The sequence below is a fragment of the Hemicordylus capensis genome, chromosome 14 (genome assembly GCF_027244095.1).
Source record: "Hemicordylus capensis ecotype Gifberg chromosome 14, rHemCap1.1.pri, whole genome shotgun sequence".
NCBI lineage: Eukaryota > Metazoa > Chordata > Lepidosauria > Squamata > Cordylidae > Hemicordylus > Hemicordylus capensis.
In genome coordinates, this window is record NC_069670.1 from 18,871,965 (window position 1) to 18,894,422 (window position 22,458).

General features: G+C 46.5%; 2 protein-coding genes and 1 long non-coding RNA gene across 16 annotated transcripts in view; 1 reads left to right on the plus strand and 2 right to left on the minus strand.

Moving 5' to 3' along the window:
• LOC128337167 (uncharacterized) overlaps positions 1-12,876 on the minus strand; it is a 67,949-nt gene extending 55,073 nt beyond the window's left edge. For both annotated transcript variants that reach the window (XR_008312206.1, XR_008312207.1), the window contains exons 1-2: positions 11,360-12,876; positions 9,148-9,358 (exon numbers count right to left, since the gene is read on the minus strand). This is a non-coding gene — a long non-coding RNA (uncharacterized LOC128337167). The remainder of the gene's footprint in view (positions 1-9,147; positions 9,359-11,359) is intronic.
• Positions 10,284-22,458, plus strand: part of LOC128337152 (heat shock 70 kDa protein II-like) — a 179,017-nt gene continuing 166,842 nt past the window's right edge. For 4 of the 9 annotated variants that reach the window (XR_008312196.1, XR_008312194.1, XR_008312197.1 and 1 more), the window contains exons 1-2: positions 10,284-12,417; positions 19,351-19,514. The gene's annotated coding sequence lies outside the window, so the exon portion shown is untranslated. Of the gene's footprint in view, positions 12,418-19,350; positions 19,515-20,913; positions 21,046-21,404; positions 21,568-21,758; positions 21,893-22,458 lie in introns of those variants that run through there. The other 5 variants (XR_008312200.1, XR_008312198.1, XR_008312199.1 and 2 more) reach the window with 5 other exon arrangements.
• The window catches only part of LOC128337154 (hemojuvelin-like), a 28,497-nt gene continuing 24,359 nt past the window's right edge, over positions 18,321-22,458 (minus strand). For all 5 annotated transcript variants that reach the window (XM_053277825.1, XM_053277823.1, XM_053277821.1 and 2 more), the window contains exon 4: positions 18,321-22,141. In XM_053277825.1, the coding sequence (XP_053133800.1) occupies positions 21,512-22,141 (630 nt within the window). In that variant the 3' untranslated portion in view covers positions 18,321-21,511. The remainder of the gene's footprint in view (positions 22,142-22,458) is intronic.

A 22,458-nucleotide genomic window follows, 5' to 3' on the forward strand; every position in this document is an offset into this window, starting at 1 on the left:
TCCTGACTCCTACATCACCCCTCCATTTGAAGCCAGTCTTTGCTAGTTCACCAGCTTCTTGTTTGTTTGTTTGTTTGTTTGTTAAATTTGACCACCTGACTTCCATAGACTTGAGGCAGTTTACATAAATTAAAACAACAACAATGAAAACGAGAGAAAAGGGGGGGGGAACACACACACACACACACACACACACACAAAGCCTGGCAAAATAGATAAGTTTTCAAAAGCTTCTTAAAGGACAGAAGGGAGTTGGCATTAGGAATCTCAGGAGGCAAGGTGTTCCATATGGAGGGGGCTGCAACAGAGAAGGCCCTTGCAGGAGCCTAGGCCCCACATACCTCCCCTGGGCCCGGAACTCTGAGAAGGCCCACCTGAGATGACCTCAGAGGGTGGGTTGAAGTTGGGCAGGAGAGGAAGTCTTGAAGATACACAGGCACCCAACCCTGAAGTGTTTTATACGTGATAATCATCACTTTGAATTGGACCCGGAAGCGAACTGGCAACCAATGTAGTGACCACACCAAAGATGAAACATGTTCATATTTTCTGCTGCCCATAAACAGCCAGGCCGTGGCATTTTGGGCCAGCTGAAGCTTCTGAGTCATCTTCAAAGGCAACCCCAGGTAGAGCACATTGCAATAGTCCAACCGAGAGGTGATGAGGGCATGAGTTACAGTTGCCAGGGCCTGCCGGTCAAGGCAAGGCCACAGTTGGCATACCAGACTAAGCTGGGCAAAGGCTCCCCTGGCCACAACTTCCACCTGCTGTTCCAACAGGAGCCGTGAGGCCAGGATGACCCCAAATCGTGAGCCTGCTCTTTCAAGGGGAGCACAGCCCCATCAAGGGAAACACTCGAAACTGGAATCTGGCCAGATCGGGAACTGAACAAGAGCAACTCTGTCTTGGAGGGATTAAGCCTGAGCTGGTTTTAGCCCATCCAACCAGATCCATTATGCGCCTGGAGCAGACAGATAAAATGGGTCCATCACCCCTGCAAAGTACAGGAGCCGCAGTGATCTGCAAACATACCAGGAAGTGATCCAACCATGGCAAGGATAAGATGACTATATCCCCCATCCTCAGATCACATCGCCACTGCTCCGAGGTAAAGACAAGATCTAATGTGTGGCCGCCAATGTGAGTCGGGCCAGAGTAGAGCCCCTGAATGCTACAAGATTATCTCTAATAATCACCACGACTCCACCTCCCCGGCCATGGTCTCGGGGATGGTGAAGCACCCGGAAACCTGGTGGGCATATCTCAGACAGGGCAACCTCCTCATCCGTGCCCAACCAGGTCTCCGTAATGCAAAGCAGGTCAGCCCTTTACTCCAATACCATATCACGAATGGAGAAGGTCTTATTACAGACGTACCTGGCATTACCAACAAAAATCCGAGGCCATTAGAACCAGCCATCCTGTCACCTGGCTCCAGGATTGAGGAAGGGGAGTCAGAAGCAGAGACCAGACGTAATAAATTGCAAGGTCCCCTTCTCCTAGAGTGGCTAACTCCTGTCCTCCTGCCATACCTCCCATACCCCGCCACTGTAAAGATCTTTAGCCCCCTCCTGCCTCCCCCCTCACCTTCCCCTTCCAAGAAGCCGACATGCCAGGACCATCCAAAACCAATAATAAAACCCAAAATGGCACCCCAAAACATAACAAGTATAAACCAAATAGCACCCATCAATAGTCATTCACTCTCCTTAACCAAGGGAGAGTTCAGGCTAGGTAACATTGATAATAGTGCCTGATCAGGTGCCTGAAGCAATGTGGGGCTCTCACTCTGCACAATTGCAAACAATTCCTGTGCTAGCGATTTAGAAGAGGAACTGTCCCATAAAATTACAGGAAGACAACTCAGAGGCTTCAAATCTAACTCCCAGTCTGTAATCAAACATGCCCGATGCACAGTAGAATCCTGCTGCACAATAGAGTCTTGCTGTCCATTTGAGCTCTCTTTGTGCTCTCTCTCCAGCTGCTGCCTTGCTAGACCCAGGTACGGACAACTCAAAGGTAAAATCCTGGGCTTTAGAAGACCCCCAATATCCCTGACTGATGGGCCATGAAAATCAGAGTCTAACATGGCAAAAAAAAAGTATGGGGGAGCTAATTTTATGAAGCATGATGTACTCTGATGGCCTGCTAGGTCAAAGCAAGCGAAACCAGACATGCGGAGACTTTGGCATGCCCATTAAGCTAATGAGATATTTTGTCCAGGGAGGGAGGAGGCAGTCAGTCGGCTGGTAAACAAGAGCAAGAAGAGGAAGCGGAGGGAGGGAAGAAGCAGCAGCATGATGTTGTGGGTAAGCCGAGGGGCTTCCCTTCTCGAGTCCAAGAAGTGAGAGGAGGCAGATGAAGAAGAATGGAAGTAGAGGGGCACAACAGAAAATGGGGTTTTTTTTTCAAGGAACGCCGACTATTTAAGCATCGTCCTGCTTTGCACTACAATGCACAACTTCTCCCCATGGAACTCTTGCCGCTGTGCAAATGAAGTGGATTCTTTGCTGCCCTTTCAGAGTCTTAAAGGCATCATCTCCTACCCACCCCCACCACAGTTCTTTCTAAACCTCTGCCCTCCCACAGCTTTGCGACGATTATTAATGTGTAAAGCAACAGCACCAGGCATTGTGGTGACCCACCACAACGGGTCCTTCTGTACATTAGTGTTCACTTCTCCAACCACAGCAGCTTAGGTCTGCCTGCTAGTTACTTCAAAGAGCTGGGACCCGGAACCCACAGAACCTGACTCATGCACATACCCCACCCTCATATTTTTGTATTCATTGCTTGTGCCTCCTCCATATTCCACCTCCAGGTCCCCCCCCCCTCTTTTGGACTTTGCATCAGGGCTTTGCATTCGGCAAAGCCTAACCAAAAACTGATGTTTGTTATTGCTTGCAGATGGAAATTTTTTATTTCTTGTTTACACAGTCAGACAGGTGTTATTGACTGGTTAGTTTTATCCAGACATCGAGTCCTTCCCAAGCTGAATTTTATTATCAATATTGTTGTTATTATTATAGCTATCGTTGCAGAATATAGGCTGTTCCCAGTAAAGTTGCTTTTTGTAATTGGCTGATGGTGATTTATCTGGCCCCTATGGTGTTGAGGTGCTCTTCAAGGTCTTTTGGAACTGCACCCAAGGCGCCAATTACCACTGGGATTATTTTGGTCTTCTTCTGCCACAGCTGAAACTTTCAATTTCAATTTGTAGATCTTTGTATTTTGTTGTTTTTTCTGTTTCTTTTTCTTCTATTCTGCGATCCCCTGGTATTATCGATTACTTTGACTTGTTTTTCTTTCTTCTCAACTACAGTTATATCTAGTGTATTGTGTGGCAGATGTTTGTCTGTTTGTAGTCGGAAGTCCCATCATATTTCTGCATCTTCATTTTCTACAACTTTTTCAATTTTATGGTCCCACCAATCTTTGGCTACAGGTAGCTTGTATTTTTTGCAGATGTTCCAGTGTATCAACCCTGTTACCTTGTCATGCCTTGATTTGTAGTCAGTCTGTGCGATCTTTTTACAACAGCTGATGAGGTGGTCCACTGTTTCATCTGCTTCTTTACAAAGGCAGCACTTGCTGTTTGTTGTTGATTTTTTTACTTTTGCTCTTATTGCATTTGTTCTTAGTGCCTGTTCTTGTGCAGCCAGTATGAAACCCTCTGTTTCTTTCTTCAAGTTGTCATTCTTAAGCCATTGCCAGGTCTTGGTGATGTTTGATTTTCCAGTTATATTGTGTAAATATTGACCATGCAGTGGCTTATTTTTCTATTTTTCTGCTCGGTTCTTGACTTGTTCTTTCTTGTAGGCCTGCTTTGTTTGTTGTTGTTGTTGTTGTTGTTGTTGTTGTTGTTAATTACATTTATAAACTGCCCCCTCCAGAGGCTCTGGGCGGTGTACAACAACTTTTTAAAAGATATTAAAAAACCCCACACTTCAAAACACAGTGCTAAAAACAATATAAACACCATTCAAAAAACAATTAAAACCAATTAAAATGCTTTTAAAAAACAACAACACTTTACAAGCCTTGGAAGGCCAGGCCAAACAAAGAAGTTTTTAGGGCTCTCTTAAAGGCCGACAGCGAGCCTAAACTGTGGATATCTGCCTGGAGTACACCTTCCGGATAAAGAATGTTTAAAAATGTGGTGGAATATCTGTAGCCTAGTGCTTGCACAAACCTGTCAGCAGATTAAGGCCTTTTGGCAGGGATGCACATATGGGGGGGGGGGCCCTCCAAGGTCTATGACAGGAAGGGCTGGAAGGCCATCTGTGGGTCAGGGTGGGGGTACAGTGACAAAGCTGTTCATTCAGCACAAGGCCAGGAAGAGGAAGTCCTCCAGCCTGGAGCCGGCTTCCAGCAGCTAATCGCAGTTCTGCATCCTTGCCAGGACAAGATGACTCTTTCACCAGAGTAGGAAAGATCAAGAAAGCCCCCTGCCGGCATCCCATTTTCCTGAGACAATTGTCTATGGCAAATGGAGAAGGCAGGCCGCTTGGGTGAGCACCGGAAAGACCAAGCAGCATCCATCAAGGAGAGAGTTTTAATGGAGGGCCTGCTAATGGCCGATCCACTAAAAGCAGCCCTTGGTCTAAAAGACACTGAACGGAAATGGTTTGGCTCGCCACCTGCTCAGGCCCAGCGGAGGGTTGCTTTAGCTGCTGCTCTCGTCAGGAGATAAGAGCCTCTCTGGTTGCCACAGCAAAGCAAAACCGCAGAGGGCTGATGCAGCTGAGATCGCGAGGCCCGGCATTTCTCACACCTCAGCTACCCAAAGGCCAGTGTTTCTAAGAAGCTGCAGGCAAGCTCGTCCGGACCACTGTCACCCACATGTGGGCCTCAGCCACTGCTTGGAGAGCAGCTCGCAGCTGCACAGCTCATTCCTTCTCTGGTCTGGCTGGCTCGCAAGCCTGCAGCCTGGGAGGATGTTGTGGAGGAAGAGCAGAAAAGCTCTCTGACCTCAGCAGCCGCCGCTCGGATACCTGCATGGAAACAGCAGGCTGAGCAAGGAGCAAAGTGGAGGTGGGGGTGGTTTTTTCTTTCCATCCCCCTTTGCCTTGCACAAGAACGTTGCGTAACTTTCACAGACCACTTTTCTTTCACCGCCATCTAATTTTGCACTCAGCAAATGTTGATGAAGGCTGAGGTTGTCGCCCTTTCCTTCCTGACGGGGTCCTGTAACTGTAACTGCCCCCTCAGATGCTTGTCGTTATAGTGAGCAACAGGAGAGAGCAGCTGGTTCTATCCAACTCCAGCAAAGCCCCCTCCAGTGGCATTTGCTGGTTTCTACCTTGTTGTTCTTTTTACATTGTGAGCCGGTGGGGACACAGGGAGCCCTCTGCATATTCTTTTTCTAGGTAAACTGCTTTGAGACTTTTCCCCTTGAAAAGCAGTACAGTATATAAATAGTAGTAGTAGAAGGCTAACAACTTTCATAGCAGTTTTCTCCAGCTCTACAGGAACATTTCAAATTGGCCTCGGTTCAACGATAATGTTTCTTGATCTTTCCGAGCAACATTAGCTAACATTGAATAAACGGCCGTTTTCACCATGGATACAGCTTGTATGTGCTGGGTCAGAGAGGAGAAACTTGTCTAATTTGTTCTTTCAGATTCAAAGTTTCCAGTTACAGCATGCGTTAGGCGTGCTATTTCTATAAACATATATTTCTGTTTTGGATAAAAGCAGCTTGACGTAACATCCCTGTTTATATTACCGCCAGGCACTGACCAGGCAGTTAAGGGTCATGAACAAGCATTTGTTTCTCCTGCTGTCTCTTGAATGAAGGTTATTAATATAGCATGCTTATATCAGGGATTGGCAAACTTTGCCCTCCAGCTGTTGATGAACTACAACTCCCATCATCCCCAGAGGAAGATGGAGTTATAGTTCAACAACAGCTGGAGGGCCCGGTCTGCCCACCTCTGGCGTACATGGAGCTTTCCAGACTTCTATAAATATGGAAGATGGGTCTTTGCCCCAAGGAGTTTCCAATCTAAATTCCAACAAGGGAGGGGTCATGAGACGAATTGGAACCCATGTTTTGACCTCATTTCAATTGAGAAGAAGAACAGAAAGGTTAGATCACTCCTGTTTGACTTGCTTGCGCCTGCTTTAGCTGGTCAAGCTTCCTATTGCAAGGAAGGTTGACAGAAGCTGCGATAAGGCCTCTCCAAAAGATTCCAACTTCTCATGAGAAATCTTGCCACCCAAATGGCATGTTTATATCTCTCAGCCTTTAGGAGGAAAGCGAAGACTGCCCATTTTATCTAGGCTTTTGGCCAATGAGCTGTTCTTTGCTCTTTTTAAAACTTCTAGCTGTATTTGTGTTTTGATTGAATTGTTTTTATCTTGTTGTTTACTGCCCTGGCATCTTAGGGCAAAGTATAAATATAAATGAATAAAACTGAGCAAAGACAAGATGCAAAAAGAGGACATTTGATATAGAAGGTCTCTCTCTCTCTCTCTCTCTCTCTCTCTCATTAAATTATTGTTATTCTGTTTTATGTAAAATAAATACTTTTATTCAAATGCTTAATAAGCTTAATTTAAAATAAATTACAATGCAGATCTTACCAAATGAGTGTGATTCAGTGTAATTCAGTGGTATGCTTCAGTTGTCTCTCTGTCTTGTATGTAGCAGCAGGTTACAATTTTAAAATAAAGTTAATGCCCGGTCTAAGCTTCGTTCCTGGGCAAGCAGAATTTGTGAGAAACTCCCACCAATAATGCCCATTGATGGATACAGACATGGAGAAATTCCAGTGTCCCTTTCTGGACATGGGACAGGAGAAAAGATTATCTAGCACAGAAGAACTGGCTCCTGTTAAATCCAGCGCCCCTCTCAGAGTAAGGGTGAGTGCTGTTCAAAATCATATCGGGTGCCAATTTGGGCATCTGTTCCATGGGTTGCCTTCCCCTGATGTAGAGGATGAAAGTTGGGCAGGTGGACCTCTGCTGAACTAGGCCATCTAGTGGAAGAAGCAGCAAAACAGTTGTTTTGGAGAGCGAGTGTTTTCCTTTTCTGCCCGGGTTCAGCAGAGACGGGAGACTGAGGCATTTGGAAGAACTGGTGTTTCTGCCTAGCAAATCTTCCAAGACGATGCAGCCCCACTGAGTAGCTTTTCTTCCGAAGCTCTTACATTCCAGGAGGGAGAGAGGAAAGCAGCATCCCGTGAAATCATGTTTGAAGCAACAAAGGAGGAGAGGTCTCTGTGTGTCCCATGCCACTTTTTCCTCTGTGCCCCCCATTTGTTGTTCTTTCCTTCATGGGGTTTGGTCTGTAAGTCAGTGACAGAGTATCTGTCTTGCATGCAGGGTGTCCCGGCTTCAATCCCTGGCCTCTCCAGGTAGGGCTGCCAGTTGATGTAGACAACACTGAGTTGGTTGGAACAATGGTTTGACTCAGTATGAAGCAGCTCCTTGTGTACCTATGATCAAAACCTGGACAACCCACAGATTCTGCACTGACATACCCTTCTTGGATGCAGGGAGGAGTTTTGGATAAGACAAAAGCAAGAGTTGGGGCCATTTTCCTGAAAAACGTGTAAAACACTTAACACTAATGGAAAAGTTAGTTCTACTAGGGAATCTATTACTATTGTTGCTGCTGCTGCTTTTTGAGTTTGTAGTGAGAGCCTGCATGTGGCCAGAGAGGGAGATGAGTGTGTCGACACGTACTCTGATGTGCTGGGCATGTGGATAAAACCACAATGGTCCCCCTGTCTGAAGTGCCCCAGGGCCCACCAAGCCTTGATCCGGCCCTGCTGCTGAGCACCAGATGAGAAGTCATGAGGGAAGGAAGACTCAAAGCAGTAATTCATTCAACATACGACATCTAAGACTGTGGGCCTAAGACTGGAAGAATAGCTTGTTCTTTTAAGGAATGTGTTTCTTTTCTCAGAAACTGTAACTGACTGGGGACACAGTAGGCCCATTCACATGACCGTTAAAATCAGGGTAGGAGAAGGGCTGCCCAGATCTGCATGATTGTCCCTCCAGCTCCGGTAGCTCCCAGCAATGCTACCCAACTTTTGTACCCAGGATTTTACCAAGCATGGAGGAGAGAAGAGCACTCCTACCCTGATTGTTTTATTGTGAAAACCATAGACACCTGAGCCCAGAGCGGTCATCAGCAAAGGACATGCTGGCCTCCAGAGCATACTCTATGCTCCTGAAGCCAAAGGAGCTTCTGCAGAGCTGCGCCCGCCTCCTGCTCCTTTGTGGCCAATGGGAGGGCAGCCACTGATGTCATGTGTCTAGGCTGCTGGCAGCACAACCCAGGTTGGAAGGCATATGGACGCTTGGAGGACCTTCCATGGAGGGGCGGGGCTTGCAGCTGAAGACTGTAGCCCCAGAGCTCTTGGCAGTTGTGACTGTCTGCTTGCTGGTTTTGCTGAACTGATGTTCATGTGTTGCTGATGGGGTAACATCTTGCTTGGGCTCCCACCCACCTCAAAATGGTTATGTGAGTAAGCCTGATATGTCCATTTATTTATTCCTCTCACTGCAAGAGCAGAAGTCAGATGACCCATTACCCTTTTAAAAAGTAGGGTTCTAGGGAGACATCAACACAGAATGTGGGAGCCTGAGGGGTTTCCAGGTTGGCAGGTTTGGCTTCAAAAAAGCCAAACTTTGGGTTACGGACCATTTGACCCACAAGTATACTCCTTAGGTTCTGGCAACACACCTGCACTGTGGCAAAAGACCAAGGAGGGGATATAGAGGGGATGTTTGCAGATTGGAAACTTCTTAAATCCACTGTGGAAGGAACTGCAGATCAGCTGCCTTAAATGTCCAGACTCTTGGGTCTCTTCTTCATTCTGCCTGGCCATTTAAGGCAAGCTAATCTGCAGTTCAGAAGAAGAATTAAGAAGCTTCCAATCTGCAAACATCCCCTCTATATCTCCTCCTTGGTCTTAGGTTTTTTTTGAATCATAAAAAGGATTATGATGGTGCTGGGATATTAATATCACCTCAAAAAGAGAACCTCATTCTTTTCAGCAATGCACTGTAAATTCAGACCCACAACAGATTTCTGTTCTAAACACCATCTGTGCCACCATTCAAAGCTTCCCTGCTCGCCACTTGTCCCCCAGTCCTGACCATTCCCCATGAACTGGGGCACCTCCTCACCTTCTCTCTCATCAGGTCTGGATGGCTGGGGCCCGCCTGTTGAGTCTTTTGGCTGTGCCCCCCCCCCCCCCCATGGCTCCATGCTCCCTTGCTGTGGTGCTCTTCCTCCCCCAGATGGTCCAGCTTCTTTTCTTGAGATCAGGTGCATCTGTGTTGTCTGGTGAGGCAACTTTGCTCGCCCTCCTGCAGAGGAGGATGCAGTCTGCACAGCCTAGAAGAAAAGAGTGGGAAGGGTGTGAGAAGGGTATGAGAAAGAGAAGGGTATGAGAAAGAGGCCACTGGGCAGAAATGTTGTGGGAGGGGACCAAAAGGATAAGGAATCTCATTGCAAAACAACCAAGTCGCAGAAGCACTAACAAATGTCAATGCAAACACTAATACGTGTACAAACACGCTATTAATAATAACTGAAACATGAACACTATTCCTATCTGATTCCAGTGTCCACCTCCAGCATTTCACAGATGCAAAGAGTGTCTTTGGTATACATTTCTAGCATCCTGATTCCCACTCCAGGCATCACTGCTTGATCCTGATTCACCCACAAAAATAAAGTTGGTTCCTAGTTCCCTGTTCCTCATCAGACACTGCAGGGCTGCCTCTAACTTTTGCAGGGCCCAGGGTGAGGATAGTTTGTTGGGGTGAGACCCTATGCAGAGAGAGCAAGTGTCCCTGCTAACTGAGCAAAGAGGCATATTTTTAAAGTGGAGAGAGAGAGAGAGAGAGAGAGAGAGAGAGAGAGAGAGAGAGAGACCACTTTTCAACCAACGTTACCAGAGCGGAACTGTAAATAAAATGGCTCCCTGTCCAAAAGGGACAAACTATCAAAAAGAAACATAAGACAGACACCAGCAACAGACACAAGAGGGATGCTGTATAATAATATATATTAATAATATTATATATAATAATATATATTATTATATTATATATTATATTATATTATATTATATATAATAATATATATTAATAATAATATATTAGCAGCGGGAGTGCAACTGGCCTTGTCCATCCACAGCACAGCATCCCTCTTGTGTCTGTTGCTGGTGTCTGGCTTATGTTTCTTTTTGATAGTTTGTCCCTTTTGGACAGGGAGCCATTTTATTTACAGTTCCGCTCTGGTAACGTTGGTTGAAAAGTGGTATATTCATCTTATTTGTCGCATAACTGTTCTTATTCACCCCAGGATAGCATCTTTCCAGTGATAGCTGCTGATGCCTCTCCCGTGTGTCTTGTTTTTAAGTTGTGAGCCACTTTGGGGCAGGGAACCATTTTCTCATGCATTTGCTACATAAAATGCTTTGAGAAATTTATTTTGCTGGAAACAGGTATATAAATATTAATAGTCATGATTATCCTATTTCTGAAAAGAAAAGGAAAGGAGAAGAAAAGAAAAGAAAATCCCTCAGATCACTTGGAAGATAAATTGTCCAATGATTCAAAGATGCCTGTTTCTTAATTTGTTATAAGCCTGTGCGGGTCTGAGACTGTAACAATAAAGATCGATTATTTGATTGATATAAGCGCATAATTGTTGGTAAACCTGTCCCACACAGCTTGTAGTGTTGTGTTATGTTTCAGTTATATTTATGGTACTGTGTTTAAACCTTAAGAAGAGACAAAGAACCTGGTCTGTTTCAACAGGAATTCTTCTTTCCACCCAAATATCTACTAAAATCACGTGGTACCCCAGGCAAGAAGGATGATGAAGTCTCTTTTGGAAATGTACTTTCCTTTCTAGAAGACCCAATTTAGCCAGCCTTCTTTCTTTCTGAGGGAAACACTTGTGGTCTTGAATATTATCAAGATTAAATTTCAAAAACTTAAGTGTAGTCTAAGAACATATGTTGTGGTAACTTTTTTACCTCATAATAACCACAGAAAGGGGTCCTCCTGAGAACCCATCTTGAATGTTATCAAGATTACGCTTTGAAAACGTTAGTGTTGTGGTAACCGTTTTTTTACCTCATAATAACCAGATAAAGAGGTCCTCCTGAAGAACACGTGCAAGTAATATATAATTATAAATGTCTGAAAACATTATACACTGTATATAAGTATACATGATAATGATATACAGGGGTTGACATGATGAAGAAAACTACTCAGAGTTGACCCATTGGCTTTGCCTAACTTATCCTTTCTATTTCAGCATGTCAGCAATTGTATAATGTTTTTATCATAATTCCGTTGCGTTGTTTTTAATTCTTACCTGCCTTGAGCACAATTCTGTTGTAGAAAGGCAGGATATAAACAAGAGTGAAAGGCTGCAGCCCTAAACCCAGCCAGCAAATTTTGTAGGCCTTAAAACACGTTTTTAAAAGCTGGTTAATCTTCCAAAAGGTGTTCAATCGTCCTTCCTATATAGTGTGATGGAGGAGGCTGCACTGGGATTCTGACAGGATTTTTCCCTCCTTTTTAGCTATATTTTATGAAATAGGTTTCCAGCCCTCATGGTACAACAATAAGTTTATCAAGTAAGTGACAATACAGTGTGTGAATCCCTCAAATTAAACACATCGAGTGAGTATATTTCTCCCACAGTCCTCAAGCCTCTTGGAGGCCCATCCCGGCCTCATTCATAGCCTCATAATTCAATCCTCTCAGTTAGTATAAAAGCAGGATTGCCAACTCTGAGTGAAGCTCTTCCTGGAGATATTTTCCCTTCATGGTTTTGCTTTCTTTCTTAGTGTCAGACCATTAACACCTCCAAGACTGCTTTCAGTCCTCACCGGGAGGCTGGAGCTGATTCTGGGAGACTCCTGGCCAATCCTGGGGGTCTGGTAGCCCAGATGGCCATGGCGACCCCCTCAGCACCACTGCCAAGGAGCAGGCCTGGGAGCCATTTCTGCCCATTTCTCAGTCCAAAATCAAGCTGGGGCATTTAAAAACAAAAAAAAGAGAGAGAGAGAGAGAGGAACCTAGAGGAGTATACTGTCTCTCTGTATTTGAATACGTGACCACTTTGGTTTATATAAATCAATAAGCACCACCTCGGGGTGAAAACCTGGTAGCCCCATTTCTAGCCATTCTCCTCAGGCTGGCCAGGCTGGGAAGGTGGAATCAGGGCAGGGAGGGTGCAGCTGGGCCTTCAATTCAAAAACAATTGCAGGATATTCTAGGCCACAGAACAAGCCTTTGAAATATCCCTAATACATTTCCCAACAACTCTTCAATAGATAATCCGTAAACTATACAAAGAGAACTTTGCACTGGGATCCTGAGGTGGACAGCTCTTTTGGCTGCTGGTTGAAAGAAAGGTGTCATGAGGTAAGTTTCTAGTCCTCACTGTGGCAGAGAGATACGTTTTTGTTTTTTGTTTTTACATTTATATCCCGCTCTTCCTCCAAGGAGCCCAGAACGGTGAACTGCATACTTAGGTTTCTCCTCACAACAACCCTGTGAAGTAGGTTAGGCTGAGAGAGAAGTGACTGGCCCAGAGTCACCCAGCAGGTCTCATGGCTGAATGGGGATTTGAACTCGGGTCTCCCCAGTCCTAGTCCAGCACTCTAACCACTACACCACGCTGGCTCTCTTTTCTGAAACAATACCCTAATCAGGGTATTATGACACCCCCAGGATAGTCAAGTTCAGTTTCAGCTGGGTTGAAAAGACAAGGAACTAGATTCAGGCTAAACATTCAGAAGAACTGCCTGGCTGTAAGGGCTGTTGAACAATGGAACAGTCTGCCTCATGCAATGGTGGGTTCTCTTTCACTGGAGGTTTCCAAGCAGCAGCTGGACATCTACCTGTCAGGGACGCTGTAGCAGTTTCCTGCCCTGAGCAGGGAAACTGGGACAGAGGAAGCTGCCTTATACCGAATCAGACCCTTGGCCCCTCAGGCTCAGTATTGTCTACCCAGATTGGCAGCAACTTCTCCAGGGTTGCAGGCAGGAGTCTCTCTCAGCCCTATCTTGGAGATGCTGCCAGGGAGGGAACTTGGAACCGTCAGCAGGTAAGCAGGCAGGTGTTCTTAACCCAGAGCAGCCTCATCCCCTGGGAGCGGGGGTGGAATATCTGACAGCGCTCGCACATGTAGTCTCCCATCCAAAGGCAAACCAGGGCAGACCCTGCTTAGCTAGGGGGACAATTTGCGCTTGCTCCCACAAGACCAGCTCTCTGCCAGGAGATAGTGCTGGGATAAACAGGGCAGTTTTTTATTTTATTTTATTTTATTATTTATTTATTTAACATATCTGTATACCGCCGAAAACCTGCGTCTGTGGGTGGTGTACACCAAAAGGTTTTCCCGCTGCTAAACAGAGGTGATCCACTCTTTTTAATTGTGAGGTGAGGTGACATGGACATTAGTGTCTACCTAGAAAGGACAGACAGAGGAAGGAGGTGAGAGCGGTGATTATTTATGGGGAAGAGGCATCACAGCACTTCAAGGACCCCTGGAGAACTACCTTCTCCTAGCCCATGCCTAACCCATTTGAAACAAATTGGGTAGAGTTGCAGTGAGTGACACACAGGGACACCTCAATGACGTAGTTTGTGATGATGTCGTCCACCCCGATCCAAGATGGCGGACGTGTGAACTTTTGAGGCACAAGTGGGCTAACTTGCAAACCACTTAACCGATTTGAACCAAATTTGCTACAGCTGTGGGGACACATAGGGATGCCCCAATGGCGTGGTGTGATGATGATGTCATCCACTCCAATTCAAGATGGCGGCAGCATGAACATCTGAGGCGCAAGCAGGCTAATTTGTGGACTGCCTAACTCATTTGAACCAAATTGGAGTGGATGACATCATCATCACGCCACGCCATTTGGGCATCACTATGTGTCCCTACAGCTGTATTATTTATTTATTTATTTATTTATTTATTTATTTATTTATTTATTTATTATTGTTAGATTTCTATACCGCCTTTCGCTAAAAGCAACCCCAAGGCGGTAGCAAATTTTGTTCAAATCGGTTAAGTGGTTCACAAGTTTGCCCACGTGCCTCAAAAGTTCACGCATCCACCATCTTGGATCGGGGTGGACGACGTTATCACAAACTACTTTATTGAGGTGTCCCTGTGTGTCACTCACTGCAACTGTACCCAATTTGGTTCATATCGGTCCAGGTGTTGTGAAGTTGATGGGTGGAGGGGACACATAGACACACACACACATACAGAATGCCGGGTAACCTCATAAGCCTACTGGAAAGTAGGCTAAAAAAATGGAGAGCTTTCATTTAACCAAATTGGGTACAGTTGCAGTGACACAAAGGGACACCTCAGTGGTGTCATTTGTGAGGATGTCATCCACATTGATCCAAGATGGTGGACGCGTAAACTTTTGAGGCGCAAGTAAGCTAACTTGTGAACCACTTAACCAATTTGAACCAAATTTGGTACAGCTGTAGGGACACATAGGGGCACCTCAATGGTGTAGTTCGTGATGATGTAATCCACACCGATCCAAGATGGTAGATGCATACACTTTTGAGGTGCAAGTGAGCTAACTTGTGAACCATTTCACCAATTTGAACCAAAATTGCTGCAGTAGTAGGGACACATAGGGACACCTCAATGGCATCGTTTGTGATGATGTCATCCACCCCAATTCAAGACAGCAGACACGTAAATTTTTGAGGCACGAGTGGGCTAACTTGTAAACCGCTTAACCAATTTGAACCAAATTTGATACAGCTGTAGGGACACATAGGGACACCTCAAGGCATAGTTTGTGATGATGTCATCCACCTCAATCCAAGATGGTGGCCGCGTGAACATCTTAGGCACAAGCCAGCTAATTTCTGGACTGTCTAACCCATTTAAACCAAATTGGGTACAGCTGCAGTGAGTGACACGCAGGGACACCTCAATGGCATAGTTTGTGATGATGTCATCCACCCTGATCCAAGAAGGCAGACGCACAAACATTTGAGGCACAAGAGATCTAACTTGTGGACCTCGATTTGAATCAAATTTAGTACAGTTGTAGAGACAGTGAAAGGAAAGTAGGCTGATTAGTTCTTACTAGAACAACTTGTTTCATACTGCATAACACAAGGGAGGGAATATTCCCAACTCACCTGATCCTCATCCCAGCTCCGAGTTCCCAGTGGCCAATTTCAGTGGCAGCAACTGAAGTGGGATGGGAAGGCCTGATCTTCTGTTGCATTCAGACTCCTCTCCAACTTTATAAGCAGTCAAATGGATGTTGGAGTAGGGATGTGCATGGGCTGAGATTTGTGCACAGATCTGAAGCCGAATTGGTTCATGGGGCTGCCAAACTAATTAAACTGGTGGAGGGCAGTACTGGATGAAGCAGCGGGCAACACTTTTAAAACAGAGAACAACAGGTCCTTACCTGCTTCTCTGCCTCTCCATGTAGCTTCCTTCCAGCTTCCTTCCTAGATTTCCTTCTATGAAGCTTGGCCTCGGAAATCAAGCACTAATCTCAGCACAACACTCCCCTCATATGGCCATTGGGATAAATGCATTTAAAGTCACCCACTGCAACTAAGCGTGGCTAAATTCCTGGACTGTAAATAGATGTGTAGGACAGATTTTTTTCCTTCCTTCCTTCCTTTTGGGGGGGGGGGCATCTCACCCTACTTCACCTCAGATGGCAGACCCCAAGAGCTGGAGTCACATTCAATATTATTTTCCTTTGAAATCCTTCTAGATAAATGCATGCCACATATAGACAGCCAGCCTAAATATCAAGGTGGCGATCCGGAGTAGGCCTATAGCTCCCGGGAAGAGCATCTGCTTCCCATACAGAAATTCTCAGCTTCATTCCCTGGCAGCATCTCCAGGAAGGGTTGGGAAAGACCCCTGGAGAGAGCTGCTGCCAGTCAGTGTAGACAATACTGAGCTAGGTGGGCCAGTGGTCTGACTCAGTATATGGCAGCTTCCTATGAAACCTTAGAGGGATAAGGTCATATCTCCATGATACATGGGGCTGCGGCTCACTAGAAGAGTTCCTGTTATGCATGCAGAAAAACTCTTTGTCCACTCTCTCTCTATATCCACTTTCTCCACACCATGCATGATTTTATAGACCTCTATCATGTCTCCCCGCAGTCGTCCTTTTTCTAAACTCAAAAGCCGCAGGTGTTGGAGCCTTGCCTCATAAGGAAGGTGCTCCAGGCCTCTGATCATCTGGGTTGCCCACTTCTGCACCTTTTCCAGTTCTAGAACATCCTTTTTGAGATATGGAGACCAGAACTGTCCACAGTACTCCAAATATGGTTGCACTCGCATACTTGGGACAGTCCTTATTTTCTATTTCCTATCCCAGGTTAATTGCTATCCTCACATCTCTAGGCAATGTCCCCGGGTTTTGCCCATTTGCTCTTTGAGGATGTAATTTTGTCCTTGGGTTTGCCTGGTCTGTGGGAGGAGAGCTGGCCTTGTGGTAGTAAGCACGAATAGTCCCCTTTGATAAGCAGAGTCCACCCTGGTTGCCTTTGAATGGGAGACTAGAAGTGTGAGCACTGCAAGATATTCCCCTCAGGGGATGGAGCTGCTCTGGGAAGAGCATCTAGATTCCAAGTCCCCTCCCTGGCAGCATCTCCAAGACAGGGCTGAGAGAGATTCCTGCCTGCAGCCTTGGAGAAGCCGCTGCCAGTCTGTGTAGACAACACTGAGCGAGATGGACCAAGGGTCTGACTCAGTATATGGCAGCTGCCTATGTTCCTATATAGGTTTGCTAGGCTGGGGATATAGGTTTGCCAACCCTAACCCCAGGTTCGGCCCTGGAGTCTCCAAGAATCGGTGACTCTTGAAAGCCATCCTGGAGGTTTTAATCATGGCTTGATCTGTTGTGAAAAATTCTCAGAAACTGAAGCTCCAGGAATAGCTTCAGTCAGAGCTGGCAGCCCTGGGGGGACGCCTTGTTAAAATGTTGCCGGTTTGGCTTGCTAGATTTCCAGGCTTCATCTTTCCGCAGGGGAATTAAGTCTCTGAGTGGGCGGACGCATCCTGCCATTAACGCGCATGTGGGCACGCACATGAACACCAAGGCCCCCTGCGGCTCACAGCCTCCCTCTTTGCACCCTGCCGCTTCTGAGCTCTGCGTGATGAACTGCTGATCCCACACTGCTGCACAATTACCTTGTTTAAGTATATCTTTAAATGAAAGGGCGGGGGACGCCCTCTTGGTTTCCAAATCCGGTGGAGTTGGGGGGGGCAGGCTGTAGCAGAGTAAATGCAAGTCGCATTAACAGTGCCAGGCGGTGAAGAGGCTGCAGCCTTGTGTAATAGTTGAGAGGGGGTTGGGCTCACCGTGTGGCCCCTGGTATGAAAACAGGGGTGGTGTTCTGCGCCTGCCTCGTCTGTGTCGGAGGGTGTAATGTGGATTTTTAGCCCGAGGGATGGGGCTGTAGCTCAGTGGAAGAGCATCTTCTTTGCATGCAGGAAGTCCCAGATTCCAGCCCTGGCAGCATCTTCAAATAGGCCTGGGAAACACGCCTGCCTGAAACCCTGGAGAGCCGCTGCCAGTCAGTGTAGTAGACACTACCAAGCTAGACGGACCAATGGTCTGACTCATTATAAGGCAGCTTCCTAGGGTCCTATTACTCAGGAGCACAGACTGAGAATAGAGGGAGAAGAGACGGTCTTGTGGTAGCAAGCATGGATTGTCCCCTTTGCTAAGCAGGGTCCCCTTGGTTTGTGTTTGGATGGGAGACCTTATGTGAGCGATGTGAGATATTCCTGTTAGGGGATGGGACCATAGCTCAGTGGAAGAACATCTGCATGCATGCTTGCAGGGAATCCTGGATGCAATCCCTGGCAGCATCTCCAAATAGGGAGAAAATTCCCACCTGCAACCTTGGAGAAACTGCTGCCAGTCTGTGTAGGCAATACTGAGCTGGATGGACCAAGGGTCTGACTCAGTAGAAGGCAGCTTCCGATGTTCCTATTTCTAGGCTTCACTGCACACGCCATCTCACTGTCCAATTAGAAAGCTGACGAGAGCTGAAATGGCTGGATCTCAGCCAGGTGGTTGTGGCCTATAAACACCGCAGGGACCTTTGACATGAGCTGTGGCCATGCCTCTGCCCTCCCAGCTTTAGGTCGGGTGCCCGCCCCCCACCCTTTTTTGTGTACTGTATTTGGTTTGGGGAATGAAAGGGGAGAGCTCTCTCTCGCTCTCTCCCAGTTATTCTTAGCCTCACCTGTTGCAAGTCAAGCAGCAAAATGAGAAACAGATGACAGGAAATGGAAGGCTTCAAAAATAGACACATTTTAATGTCAAACGGTTGCCGATTAACAAAGCCAACATACAGGCCGGGCAGAAACCGACACTGTTCATGGCAGAGGCCTGGTGGGGTCACAGCAACGTGGAGGGGAATCTATAGCCGGGCTTTGATTTATGAAGGACACTCCTCGGCCAAGCTTCTAGGTCTTCCTGTCTGTGCACAGGACCCTCCCTTCCAGGATTCACATTCCAAATCTGAGCTTTTGCTTTCTTTTAAAAAAATACCTCATTAGCTGTGACAGCCTGGGGGTTGTGCCATGAAAGAAGGGTGCCCTAGACCTCTTGCTTATCTACAAGCTGAGGAAGAAAGCCAGGAGTGTTAAACTGGTTTCTGTGTGTGATGCGCATGGCTTGAAAGGACCAAACCATCAAAATGCACCTCATTCTATTGGCTTCTACTTCTTTCTCATGGGGGCGGGTTCTCACAATCAGAAAAATGTCAGCAAGCAAAAGAATCTGAGCGTTAGGCGCCACACGCCCTCCTGATTGCCAGTCCTGAGAACATGGGAAGTCTTCTGCAAATACAGGGTCTGCACAAGTGCAAATGCCTGACATTTGGCCAAGATCCTTCATCTAGGGCAGTGGTCCCCAATCCGGGTTCCTCCAGATGTTGCTGAACTACAACTCCCAGCATCCCCAACCATAATAAATTGTAACTGGGGATGCTGGGAGTTGTAGTTCATCAACATCTGGAGGAACCTGGGTTGGGAACCACTGATCTAGGGTTTCAACTATTGTTTGATCTCAGTCAAACGTTCGTGCACACAACTCTACATTGCCAAATGTTCTGGGTTCTCACCAATGGTAATTGGGAGAGCACACCGTGTGCATAACTCAGATTCTCTTGCTCACTGACGTTTTTTTGATCATTAGAACCCACCTACACACACACACACACACACCTATACTCCCTTCAAAATTTTATTTTCAACGTTCTTCTCAGCATCATCTTCTACCAGTTCCCAGTGGCTGATAGCCTCTTTCTTTGTAGGTGGCAGTTTTGGAAGTTGGACAATCCAGCCGTCAGTTCTGGCCTAGGAATCTGGTGCGCCATCATCAGGACTCTTGCACAGGCCAGTTACTAGCATCCATTCCCCTACCAACGCTGGTGACATTGGCACAAGGTTCCAAGGAGGTCAGAGAACTAAAAGCAAGGTAAGCTTAGAATGTAGAGCCTTGTTATATATAGGACGAGCAAGACAGGTTGCTACAGCTTTCAAAGCTGTAGCAACCTTTCCCCAGGTAACAAGAAACAAACCTTCAGGGTAGGATTTAGGCCAGTATAATGTAACTCTCAATTGAGCCTCAGTATGTTCAGCAGGTACAAGATGGGGCTTGAGGGTTGCTACAGCTTTAAGCTATAATAACCTTTTCCTGAGTACCAGCCAGGGATTTGGGCCAATAGATCTACACGGTTAATGCAGCCTGACCCAGATTAGCAGGGCTGCTATTTCCCAGTGATGAGATACTGATTTTGGGTTCTTTTTCTGGTCTTTTTGCCAGTCAGTCCAGCAGAAAAATAATTCCCTGGATTTAGTGGGCCATACTTTTCAAACATTAAAAGCACTGAGCATTATTTCCAGGCAAACCTTGACCAACAGTGTGCCTTTGGCAGATTACATTCACCGTCTCTATGGACAATAACGGCTATTAACCAAAACTACTAACTTTTCTTTAAATTCTTCACTTTTAATATATTAAATACTTAACTTTATATTTACATTTTTAATAGTTTTCCAAGCCCAACAATAAGCTCCTGTTAGGTTTCAGTCATCGCACCATATACGGACCTCGGGTTGCAATCCCACTGATTTAAGTAGGATTGCTCTGGAGTCAATAGGTTGCTAAATAGGATCCAATTCAGCTGGAAGTCCTCCCATGCAAACTGGATTGAAGCCAACGGGATGTGCACAGAAGAATTTCCTCCTGGATTACGCCCGCAATTTGCAATCCTCAAATTTCTTCCACAAGGAAATTCCTAGAATAATCCAATTTAAGCTAGAGAGTAGTTTTTTCAGGTGACCTGGAGGCATTGCTGACAGAGGGATCGCTGCTCATGATGTGTTTCATCCCACTTTTACATCAGTAAACAGATTTGGCAGGTTTTTTTGTCTCTAAAACCTGCAACACCTGTTTGACCAGAGGCAACAATGGGACAAAATAAATATGCAGTGTACAAGCTTCTCACAAACCACTTTAAACTCTCTTGAAGTGGTTCCCAGCCTGGGGGCCTCCAGGTGTGGCTGAACTACAACTCCCATCAGCCCAAGCTACAATTTACTGTGGCTGGGGATGATGGGAGTTGTAGTTCAGCAACATCTGGAGGCCGCCAGGTTGGGAATCACTGCTCTATTTTATCTCCATCCATCCATTCACAAATGGAAGCAATCTAGTGCCACTGTTCCGGGAAATTCTGCTTAAATTTCACTCTATTCATTTTGCACTCTGGGCTGTTAAAAGAGGAGGAAAATAACCACATCAAAATTGACTGAAGTAGGAAAAACCTTTAACAATGGCCTGCACTCTTCTTTTCTTATTATTATTCTGTTTCTAGATTAGCCATTCAAAACAGTTTGTGTGACACTTAAAGCACCATTATTTAGACATTTCTGTTCCGTTTCCACTACAAATGGGCCATTACAGATTCTTATGTCAAACCAAGAGTTTTCTTCCCAAGAGACCTTGCAAAATAACATTCCGTGAAAGTGGCACTGCATATTTTGTACGGTCCAGCTTCAGCAGCAGTCGATCCCTGTGCTGATATCTGTAGTTCCCTGTGGATTTCCACTTTCCAGAAGGAATTAACAAATCCCAAATTTGCGATGGCAATATGGAGCTTCTAGGAACAACCTCCAAGGTTCAACCTCTTGCCAGCATTTCCAGGGTCTCTGAGAACGTACAGTGCCAATAAAGCAAGCTTGCCTTCCTTCTAATCAAGCTGAAATCACAGGATGCCTGCGTTCATTTAATCTCAGCCCGTCCCCTGGATCTCACTGGTTCACAGCTAACCCACACCTCCTCTCCTTCAACTTTCACACCTTCTAGCAGTTCTGCTTCTTCTGACTAACACCCTTCTAGGAAACCAGAAACCATAATAACCAGAAACGGTGCCCTTTTGAACTGACACCCTATAACCAAGCGCCAACCAACTTCTAAAAGTGCAGCTGAGTAACGGAGATGACTGCTGTGGCAAGGAGGAAGAGGAGGGAAGAGGGGATGCCGGCGTAACAGGCTGCATCGGTCTGGAAGATGTGGAGTTTCTTCACATCCGGGTGGAAGACCTTGGCATCTTCCAGCGCACCATGCGCAGCCAGGGTGAAGTTGGCGTCCCCCGAGGTCACCACGTCAAAGACGCACGACTGGAAGTAGACGTCCTCAACAGGCAACTTCTCCTTGCAGAGGCGATGGGCCTTCTCTGTGGTGACGCTGCCGTCGCTGCAGCAGCACTCACCCCGGGAGATACGCTGGCTGAGCGGGCAGCCTCCCACACACAGCTGCAGGTCCTGCTCGTCCGTGAAGGAGCGGGCCACCTCCTCGGGCGCTCGGATGGAGAAGGACAGCTGCTTGCCCGCCTGGCGCACGGCGATGGTGGTGCCGATGTACGCCGCTCGGATCTCCATGTGCCGCCCAGGCACGCGCTCGCGGATGGTCAGGCTGTTCCCGCCGGGCCTCTCGCCGCCGTTCACCGAACCGTCCTCGAAAGCGGCCGGCAGGTTGTCGACTTCTGCCTGGTAGACCTTCTGGTCGATGCACTCCTTCATGTTCTTAAATATGATGGTCAGCTGGAAAGGGAACCAACAGGTCAAAGTGTGCCCTGGATTGGGTTGATTCACATGAAACCTTATCAAAAAAGGAGCTCAGATTGGTGAGCCATACCTTCCTTTTAAAAATCGTGGCATTTCAGAAGGGTGGCTTCTTTGTCTTTCCTGGGCTCCAGAAAAGGAGGACGGCCCACTGCACACCAACCCCAACCTCTGCTGGATAGGGATGTGCAAACAGGTTTGACGTTGAATGTGTTCAACGTCGAACTTGTTCTGTTCGACGGTTCAGGGTCAAACCGAACCACCATCTGAGAGGGTTGGGTTTTTTTAATTATTTT